Source organism: Triticum aestivum, chromosome 2A, assembly GCF_018294505.1.
Source record: "Triticum aestivum cultivar Chinese Spring chromosome 2A, IWGSC CS RefSeq v2.1, whole genome shotgun sequence".
In the NCBI taxonomy this organism is placed as follows: domain Eukaryota; kingdom Viridiplantae; phylum Streptophyta; class Magnoliopsida; order Poales; family Poaceae; genus Triticum; species Triticum aestivum.
The window spans coordinates 726,662,624-726,673,559 of NC_057797.1; the positions used below are offsets into that span (position 1 = coordinate 726,662,624).

The 10,936-nt window shown below is 47.0% G+C and overlaps 2 protein-coding genes across 2 annotated transcripts in view; one reads left to right on the top strand and one right to left on the bottom strand.

Moving 5' to 3' along the window:
- Positions 1 to 6,163: 6,163 nt before the first annotated feature.
- On the bottom strand, positions 6,164 to 8,905 carry LOC123190613 (cytochrome c oxidase-assembly factor COX23, mitochondrial; the record flags this gene model as incomplete). The annotated part of the gene is given in 3 exon segments (XM_044603285.1): positions 6,164 to 6,533; positions 8,586 to 8,659; positions 8,791 to 8,905. Coding segments are annotated over 3 exon segments (237 nt in total), but the record flags the coding sequence as incomplete, so codon positions are not given.
- A 1,599-nt stretch (positions 8,906 to 10,504) lies between these two features.
- LOC123190615 (fructan 6-exohydrolase-like) overlaps positions 10,505 to 10,936 on the top strand; it is a 6,604-nt gene continuing 6,172 nt past the window's right edge. The window contains exon 1 of the mRNA XM_044603287.1: positions 10,505 to 10,912. Coding sequence (XP_044459222.1) covers positions 10,732 to 10,912 — 181 coding nt within the window. The 5' untranslated portion in view covers positions 10,505 to 10,731. The remainder of the gene's footprint in view (positions 10,913 to 10,936) is intronic.

The following is a 10,936-nucleotide window of genomic DNA, read 5'->3' on the forward strand; positions in this document are numbered from 1 at the left end:
GCGGCCAGCCCTAGATCCCATCTAAGGGGGGCGGCCAAGGGGGGAGGAGTGCCTCCCAAGTCAAGTGGAGGCCTCCCCTTTAGGGTTTCCCCCTTCCCATGCGCATGGGCCTTGGGGGGGCTGGTTCCCCTAGCCCATTAAGGCTAGGGCGCCCCCTTACAGCCCATGCTACTGTATTGGACGTGGTGGAACAATTTCCGGACCTCCGGACCCCTCCGGAATCCTCCGGAACCTTCTGGAAGCTTCCCGGTACAATACCGAAAAAACCCGAACTTTTTCCGGAACCCGAACAACAACTTTCCATATATAAATCTTTACCTCCGGACCATTCCGGAACTCCTCGTGACGTCTGGGATCTCATCCGGGACTCCGAACAACATTCGGTAACCACATACAAGCTTCCTTTATAACCCTAGCGTCACCGAACCTTAAGTGTGTAGACCCTACGGGTTCGGGAGACATGCAGACATGACCGAGACGTTCTCCGGTCAATAACCAATAGCGGGATCTGGATACCCATGTTGGCTCCCACATGTTCCACGATGATCTCATCGGATGAACCACGATGTCAAGGACTCAATCGATCCCGTATACAATTCCCTTTGTCTAGCGGTATTGTACTTGCCCGAGATTCGATCGTTGGTATCCCGATACCTTGTTCAATCTCGTTTCCGGCAAGTCTCTTTACTCGTTCCGTAACACATCATCCCGTGATCAACCCCTTGGTCACATTGTGCACATTATGATGATGTCCTACCGAGTGGGCCCAGAGATACCTCTCCGTTTACACGGAGTGACAAATCCCAGTCTCGATTCGTGCCAACCCAACAGACACTTTCGGAGATACCTGTAATGCACCTTTATAGCCACCCAGTTACGTTGTGACGTTTGGTACACCCAAAGCATTCCTACGGTATCCGGGAGTTGCACAATCTCATGGTCTAAGGAAAAGATACTTGACATTAGAAAAGCTTTAGCATACGAACTACACGATCTTTGTGCTAGGCTTAGGATTGGGTCTTGTCCATCACATCATTCTCCTAATGATGTGATCCCGTTATCAACGACATCCAATGTCCATAGACAGGAAACCATGACTATCTGTTGATCACAACGAGCTAGTCAACTAGAGGCTCACTAGGGACATATTGTGGTCTATGTATTCACACGTGTATTACGATTTCCGGATAATACAGTTATAGCATGAATAAAAGACTATTATCATGAACAAAGAAATATAATAATAACACTTTTATTATTGCCTCTAGGGCATATTTCCAACAACTCCTCCCATCCATTTTATCCATTTTTGCGACAAGTAATTTGGGAAGGAGTGAGTACATGCCTGTTGCGTTCCTTCCATTTGTTCCAGGCCGTGAGAACCGCTAGTGTACTTCATTTCTAGCGTACTTTAGTTAGTTATAAGGATGACATTCTTCAGCCATCTCTTTATATTCATTGGTTATCCGATGCTCAAAATGAACCCTGAACCGGAGCCAGATTAGCATCTTTGTTATGTACCAGTTCCTGTCACCAACTTTTTTTTAAAGGAGGCAAAAGATTTGCCTCATATATTAATTAAGAGAGAAGAAAGAGTTTGAGGGATTACAACACCGCCTTACAAAGGGACTACTCTCCCGGCATGATTGAACTCAACTTCTTAGCACCGGCGGCGACCCAAAGTGCCGCCTCCTCTTTGATGAGGGCTAGAATTACAAATGGCGGGGCACTTTTGTGGCGGAACACCCTCGCATTATGTTTCGTTCCAGATGGCCCAAGAGGTGAGCAATGTGAGGGAGGCCACCGCCTTCCTGTTGGGGACGGAGTAGTCGGAGAGCGCGATCCACCACTCCTTGGCAGATTCGAAGTGCTGCCAGCTTGCGGTATCAATGCATTCAATCTGCAGCCACCCCTTGATCATGTTCCATACCCGGATGGTGAACCGATATCGGAGGAGAAGGTGATCCACTGTTTCCTGCTCACGCCTACAAAGGGGGCAAAGGCCACAGTTTGGCCATCCACGTTTGGCCAATCGGTCAGCGGTCCACACTCTATTTTGGGCGGCCAACCAAGCGAAGAACTTCACTTTGGGAGGGGCCCAAACTTTCCAAATAACATGCTCTAGAGGCGAGCGGATCATGCCATGAAATTGCGCCTTGTAGGCAGAAGCCGCGGTGTAGAGTCCACTGTCAGTATGCTTCCACACAATCTCATCCTCCGTGTCGTGTTGCAGTTGGAAGCCCTGAATGCTAGACCAGAGCAGGAGGAATTGGCTGAAATGGTGAATCGAGAAATCGTGTGACAGCTTTATTTTGGATATCCACGCATTGTCCAACAGAGCCTCTCTGATTTTCCAATTCTTCCTTGTGGCGGCACCATAAATGAGCGGAGCAATGTCTTTGGGCTTTCTCCCATGCACCCAAGGAGCATCCCAAAAAGGTGTGCGGGCTCCATTGCCAACAGTGATGGTGGAGAAGGCGTAAAAAAGATCATAGTCCTTGTCGTCGCACGGGTTCCCCAAATCGACCCACATCTTGGACGGCTCCTTCCACTCAAACCAAAGCCAATGCAGCCTTAGTGCCCTCGCAAATTTTTCCGTGTTGAGTACGCCAAGGCCCCCAAACTCGGAAGGCCTACACACGATATCCCAATTCACCTTGCATTTTGCACCGGTTGTCTTATCTGATCCTGCCCAAAGGAAGGCCCTCTGAAGCTTTGTGAGCTGCCGTAGAGTGCCCGTCGGCACAATGAGTGGGGTGATGAAGTAGACCGCCAGGGAGGAGAGCACGGACTTGACCAAGGCCGCCCTCCCAATGGCGGTAATATTTTGGCCGTCCCAGCCGCCTAGCTTTGCCGCCGCCTTATCCAAGAGGAACTGGAAGTCCACTGTTTTGAGTTGCCAAACAGATAAGGGCAGGCCCAAGTATTTGATGGGGAAGGAAGCAGCCCCAGCATGTAAGCTTTGGGTGACGTGCGGCAGGTTGATGTTCTCGCATCGGATTGGGACGACCGAACTCTTCAGGAAGTTGGTGCACAGACCAGTGACATTCCCAAATAGACGCAAGATGTTGGAGAGGTTGTCGACGTCGCTTTTGATTGGGGCCAAGAAGACAACAGCATCATCGGCGTAGAGGGAGGTGTGCAGCGCCACACCTCGGCCACGGATTTTGTGCAATAGCCCTTTCCGAGTGGCGACCTCAAGCAGCTTCTGAAGAGGGTCGATCGCGAGGACGAAGAGAAGCGGAGACAGGGGGTCGCCTTGCTGAAGGCCACAACCATGGACGATTGGCTCACCAGCAACCCATTCAGCAGGATGCGCGAGGAGGAGGAGCATAGCAGGGCGGCGACCCAATTCCGAAAGATGCTAGGGAATCCTCGTTTCTGAAGGAGGTCCAGCAGGTACTCCCACCTCACCGAGTCGAAAGCCTTACGGATGTCCAGCTTAAAGAGAAGCGCAGGCGTCTTGCGCTTGTGAAGCCGACGCGCGAAATTCCTGACATACATGAAGTTGTCATGGATGCTCCTCGTCTTGATGAAGGCGCTCTGGGCATGGGAGACAAGGGAGTGCATATGGCTAGCAAGCCGGATGGCCAGAACTTTCGCAATGATCTTGGCTACCGCGTGGATGAGGCTGATGGGGCGGTAGTCCAGGATGCACTCAGTTCCCTCCTTCTTCGGGAGAAGAACAACATTAGCTGAGTTTAGCCATTGCAGATTTGCGGTTCGGAGGTTGCTGAAGAGAGAGATGGCTTTCATGATGTCATCCTTGATGGTGTCCCAACATTTCTTGAAGAAGAGCCCCGTGAACCCATCAGGTTCGGGCGCTTTGTCACTTGGCATTTGATTGATCGCCTCCTGGACCTCCTCCACCGAGATGGGCTCCCCCAGCGCCGAGAGGTCATGAGAGCCCAAGTCAAGCTCATCCCAGTTAAAATCATAGTCCCTCTCTTTATCTCTGCCCATGGCATCGGAGAAGTGCGAGTGAATAATTTGCGCTTTGAGGTCATGGTCGGTGACCCACCGTTGGTTGTGTTTGAGCCGGTGGATGTGGTTCTTGCGACGCCTCGCATTGACGCGACGATGAAAGAACTTGGTATTCGCATCCCCCTCCTTGAGGTTAGCAAGCCTAGCACATTGCTTTTTTCGCGCCCTTGCAAGAACAGCCAAACTCATGACCCTCCTTTTGAGCCGCTTCCTGAGGTCACATTCATCCTGGGATAAGGGCCTGCTGTCCTGAGCAATGTCAAGGTGGAGAATAACCCAAAGGGCGGCGTGGTGCTGAACCTTGGCGTTGGAGAGCAGTCTGCGGCTCCAAGCACTGAGGCGGACGCTTGTTTTTTTAGCTTGTGATGCAGCACCTGGAAAGGCTCAGAGTGCTCCGAATGCTCCTCCCAAGCCCCCGAGACAATTTCATTGAATCCCGGGAGGGAGGCCCAAAAGTTCTCAAATCGGAAAGTCTTCGGCCTGGTCGGCCCGACTGCATCCGCGAGCAACAGGGGGCAATGGTCAGATAACGAGGAGGACAGAGCATGAAGGATGTGGGTGCCGAACTGGGCATCCCACTCCGCGTTGCAGAAGAAATAGTCCAGCTTGCATAAAGTGGGGTTCTGCCTCTCGTTGCTCCACGTGAAGCGCCGGTTCTGAAGGTGGATCTCCTTGAGCTCACAAGCCTGGAGAGTTGTCCGGAAACGGCTGATGCGGCTAGTGTTGACGTTGCGCTTGTTCTTGTCCCAAGCACGGTAGATTTGGTTGAAGTCTCCAAGGGCAAGCCATAGGTCTCCGGAGGGAGGCTTCTGGGAGAGGAGCTCAGCAAAGAAAGCATCTTTGAGTGTTGACGACGTAGGACCGTAGATGGAGGTAATTTTGAACTTAACATTGGACCCAATGCAGTGCACCATGGCAGATAGACAAAAGGGAGTGACCACGACATCCGAGATGGACACACGATGGTCGTCCCACAGCAAGAGGATCCCACCACGTGCTTCACCAACTTTGTATTTCTCTTTTCTCCATCTTAATATACAGGCAGCAAAACTGCCAATTACTCAAGAAAAAAAAAACTCATACATGCATGGTTGTAAGAAATCAGTAAGTGTGCATGGGCGATGAAGATACTGACTACTGAGTCTTCTACTGGTGACCAATTGATATGCAACATTCATGGACACTAAGCTAACAATTGAATATATTTTTCGGTGCAGTAAATGAAATGAAAGAAAAGAAAAATGTGTTTACCTGAATATGTGATGGTTGAGGAAACCCTCAATGCACCTAGAATCTCATTGCCACCGCCAATCTCCTTGAAAGATCTGCCACTGAAAAAGCCACTATCTAAAGGGACCTTCTTCTTCCGATCCTCTCTTCTACAACACGTAGCATCGCGACTTTACCATCAAACATTGGGGCCAGAAGTAGCCTCTTCATCAGGAAAATCTGAATCACCGTCACCTTTGTGTTGCCTCATGACAGAGAACACATGGCCCTCGTCCTCTCATCCCTAGAGTTACCATTTGGGTCTGAGACAAACTTCTTCCAGAATTGCTTCCCTCTTGATCAGAATCAGCGGAAGATGGCTCGTTACACCGGTGGTGCTTGTGGGGCCAGAAGTGTCCTCTCTCTTGAGCTGGGCTGCTCATCTCATAGCTAAAGCTTGCACTTTCTGCGCCTTCAGTCTTACGAAGTTCCTTACACCTGTGGTACTTCCGCCATTCTCTGCACCTGTGGTGTAAAAAATTGCTCCATCTTCAGGAAAAGTACAGGATGTCACTCAAACACTAACAATGTCATGGAATTTCGACAAAATTTTCTCCAACATGAACAAAATTTTGTCAGATTCACCCGACGAATTTGAAATCCCCAAATTGGCGACCACAGTTCGGCGAACCTTTGGACGCTGAGCGGTGGGCGGTGATCCTGGAGAGGACCGCCGCCCCCACACGATGATGCTCTTCCAGTGCTCTGGTCAAGGAGCCGGTATGGCAATGTTTAAGTTTAATTTTGGTTTTGAGATGGCTGAAGATATCAAGCAAAGCACGTGACATCCAAGTCCCCAAGTTCAATCCAAGTATACAAGGAAAAATTCCTATTTAAAACACTTGACATCCAAGTGTTCTGCCTGGCACGGGAGAGAACAACCCCAATATCCTCTTTGTTCCGACGAAACTTCGCAATCACAAGACTTCTGCCCAACTATTTGTTTATAAACCTCTTACAGTCTTTCAGAATTCAATAGGACATCAAAACAACATACAGTACTGAAATACAGAAACATCCCACATCGGCTTGACGTGGTTTCAAGCGTTTCTGGGGGTACCATTTTATTGAAGAAACTCTCTAGTGACATCTTGTCCTTACATCTCTCTGAACCCAGAGTGCTCTACTGTTTTCTAACTTCAACAGCTTAAATTAACATCAGGAAATCAACCGAGTCATGGTTTCACTAGCATTAACTCTTCCAGTTCACTGCACAGTGCTCCTCCAATTTCTCACCCGAACAATGTCTGGCTCCGGTTCCGTTCCAGCCGAGCCTCCCTCTGTGAATAATGAAATGCAAGCGCAATGTGAGATGCAACTCTCAGAAAAAGGAAGCTATAGGAAGCAGCGACCTAGCATATGTACACATAACTGTTCAGTGTTATTCACATATAAGGAAAAAGTCCTGTTTAAAAGCGAAATTCGGGTAAACATTAGTTCAGAGCATTTGTTCAGGTAACCTGAAATCTAATTGGTACTCCCTCCGGTCCTTTTTAGTTCGCATATAAGATTTGATTGAAGTCAAGCCTCGTAAAGTTTGACCAACTTTATAGAAAAAAGTATCAACATTCACAATCTGAAATCAATATCAATAGATGTGTCATGACTTAAAGTTTCATATTGTATAACTTTAGCATGGCAGATGTTGATATTTTTTCATATAAATACGGTCAAACTTTGTGAAGTTTGACTTTAGAGAATTCTAATATGCAGAGTAAAAAGGACCGGAGGGAGTATTTGAATAAAGCATATGTCATGTAGACTTGCTAAGAAACCCAGAAATTCCCATGCAAACCTAATTGAAACCCCGATATGATTCAGATCTTATTTATATCCTTATCCACACAAACACTTTCCAAATCTTATCACATATGCTAAAGACGTATGAGAGAGGGATGTAAGTGATGTGTATGCCTAGATGTTTTGTCAAATATAGTACGACATCACATAGGTTGGGGTGAGAGTGCTTCCCTGTACAAGTGACACCACTGTATATGATGATGCTTTCAGATCGGAAATTGATAACTCAGCAAGGTAAAGAAGCACCATGGAAGGTTCCAATGCGTAGGTAGAAGATTAGCAGTACAATGAATATATATTTGCCCTTGTACAGTTTCAACTTTCAAGTAAAGGACCACAAGATGACTAAATACAGACCGCCAATGTAAAGAATCTTTTAGACTTCAGAGCAGCCCATGGTAATGGATTTCTCATATATTTAAGCACCATATACCTTTTTATTTATGTGGTTTGACAAAAAGTTAGTTCCCATGAAGCAAGAAGGAATGACAAAATCAAATGAACAATAAACCTCTTTTATTTTGTCTATTTTTATGGATATGTTCTAATTTTTTATGGATATCTTCTAAAATAAAGAACTGTGATTAGCAATATCAAGGAGTGAACTGATTAGCAGAGCATCAGCATGGTGGAAGACTGGTCACACCGGCAAACGTAAGTTCTGGTGGACCTGGACAGGACTCATGCAAGCAACCAAACACGACCTTATAAATTCTCAATAGAGCATTCAAAGGTAACTACTTGGTTCACCCTGGAGGCTTGTTTCTGTAATCCAGAAGAGATCATATGCACATAACTGGACTACAGTGATGGCAGAAAGTTGGTGACTGAGAACAGAATGTAAGCACATTCCCAAGGCTAGACTTCTACAGGAAAATGGATGCTATACACTAGCTCACTACAAAGAAAGGAAGTATCAGTAGCTAGCTATGAACTCAGTCAGTCAGTAGATTGCAGTTTGCATTTCATTGGCAATTTGACAATCCATGTCACAATGGCTTCTCTGTATGGGGTTGTTAACGTTACTGCTTATGCACTTGTTACTTACTCGACAATAAACACGACTTGTATACGGGCTCAATCATGTTAGAGCAAAGTATTTTGCAAGGAAATGATTTCTTGGATGTCATTGAGTATTTTTATTTTTATTTTTGTGGGTAGGATGTCATTGAGTATTAAGAGCACGTAGTCACTGATTTCGTCGCAAGAAAGTCCAGTTCATGTTGTACCAACAGTGCTTAAAGCAGTTGGGCAAACAAAAAAAAATTAACAATGAGGTGCATTAATTTTTGCTTTAAAAGGTTATACTTGAACAACTAAGCTCCAGATCCACAACAAACAAGTTTCTGTTTCAAGTTTGGCACTTGCTGTCTGACATAAGCTACAGGCCCCCTTGAACATTCAGCAAGTGCAGTAAACAAACACATATTACAAGACAAAAAACAGATGCGCGCATCAATTTGAAGTTTGAATCCATCCATCATATACTCATCAGAAAAGGCCAGAGAGGGGATGGGGAAACAAAAGCGAACCTCTCTCTTCTTGCACTCCTTGTAGTCATCGAACTGCTGCTGGCACTTGCTCTTGTCTTGGTTGGTCTCCAGACCTGGGAACACAGAACCTCATCAGTGATCCACCACAGACGCACGAAATTTCTGAGAAATCATGGCCAGAAACTGAATTGGGGGCGATCGGATTAGGAATTTATGATTAGGGGCGGAGGATGCGGATGCGTACACTTGAGGGAGGCGGTGTACTGGGGGAAGCAGGAGGAGTCGGCGATCCGGGCCGCGCTGGGGTACGGCGGGGTCGACGTCGCCTGGATGGACGCGCGGTGGGTGGGGGACGCCGCCGCCTCCGCATGAGCCGCCGCCATGATGCCGCGTCTTCTTCTTCCTCCTCTCGTCCTCCACTCCGCTCTCTTCCTGGGCTTCGCGTTGGTGTCTACTTTCCTTTTCTTTCTTTCTGTGCACGGCTTCACATGGGGAAGGAGTGGGCCTCGATCTGCTCACCTGCAATTATTGGGCCCTTTAGGCGGGCCCTTTCTAGCTGAAGGGCCCAAACTGCCACATTGCACAAAAAAAGATGTGGCAATTGTTTTTTTCTCTCAGAAAAGTGTGGCAATTGTGTTTTTTGTCCTTCACTCGAACAAAATTGTGGCAATTGTATTCTTTTTCATTCACTGGAACAAAATTGTGCCAATTTTTGGTGTTAAAAAATAATGTCACATGATTTCTTCTACAACAAAGGAAAAAACAGATAAAAGAAGAAAGGTTGTGTGGCATGATCTTGTCTGAATTATTCAGTGTCACGGACTCATGATCTTTAGATCATTGCATGGGAAGTTACAATTACAACACATTATTCTTTTGCACCTAATCTCTCATGGTGGAGAATCAAAATTCTTGAGACTTTGGACTCAACAAGTTAAATTGTAATCTAAATACATGAACTCTAACACGATTAGTTTTGCTCCAATGAACAACAAATTCCTCGCCAAAAAAAAGAACAACAAATTCAGAGACATGACATGATCAAATGATAGCCAAGTGTCATTTGTAAAATAAAAGCAGGCTCCACAAAAATTCAAGAATTCGGGCATCCCGGTTGGCCAGCTATTGAAGCAATCCTAATGACACTTCTTTAGCATGCCATTATTGGTTCAAAATATGTTCTGTAGAGACCCAATTGTTATTTCACTCTAGACCGGGTCATACACCGGGTTGGGATGGACTTTCGGCCGGGCTTCAAAAAAGCCTAATCTAGAAACACGAAGCCCGAGCCTGGCCTGAAAGACAAACGGTGCCGTTTTGAATCACTTTGATCATTTCCAGGATATATAAATGTATTATTATCTAGTCATTTGGGCTTTTACGGGGCTAAGCCCTGGCCATTGAAGCGGGGCTGCCGCTGCTCAGGTATATTTTGATCATGATAAGTACCCTTGGAAACCTCACCATTGTAAATAAATAATTAAAGAAATACGTAGATGTTTGGTCAAACGTGGCTGTTGATTACTTGTAACTAATTTGTGGACTAGGTATTGTACTCCCTACGTCCAGAAATACTTGTCGGAGAAATGGATGTATCTAGATGTATTTTAGTTCTAGATACATCCATTTCTATCCATTTCTTCGACAAGTATTTTCGGACGGAGAAAGTATGTCATAATCTGCGAATTAAGTTACGTTTTTCCTTTGCGAGATGCGATTAAGTTACGCTTTTTATCTTGCTTCGTGGGAGAAGGCATCGCTTGCAGCGAAGTAGATCCCATTTCCAAACCCATTCTCATTTGGGCGGTGCTTTTAGCTTTTTTGACTAAAAAATACAGAAGACCTGGCGAGATCTTGAAACAAAAAGTCAGAAACTCCCAACTCAGAAAAAATAACAGCCAGAAACCGAACGAGAGGGTGACTAGGAATCCCGATCCCTCAACCCCAACGCCATCGTCTATCCATATGCACCCGAGGGCGGCCTCACTCGCATATCAAATTGGCGCCTCTCGTATCGTACGAACGAAGACCGGCGATAAGCGTAAACTTAGAGACACGGAGAAGACGACCCGGAGGGGCCGGCCATAAATCCAGGATCCTTCCGTGGACTCGGAGCAAAGCAACCGCCGATCGCCATAGCCCATAAGAACCAGCCGTTGCCTGGCTCGGTTCGCGACGGGCAGCCATGGCCATGGCCGGGCTCCCTCTCGCCGCGTGCGTTGCCTTCTTCCACCTCTGCCTCCTCCTCTCGCCGTCGTCCTCTCTCCGGCTGCTGCCGGTAGCCCCCGACGCGGCGGGCGAGAGCACGGGACGCAATGGCAGCAGGACCGCCTACCACTTCCAGCCCGCCAAGAACTGGATGAACGGTACGTAGGAACGCTAGCTTCTGG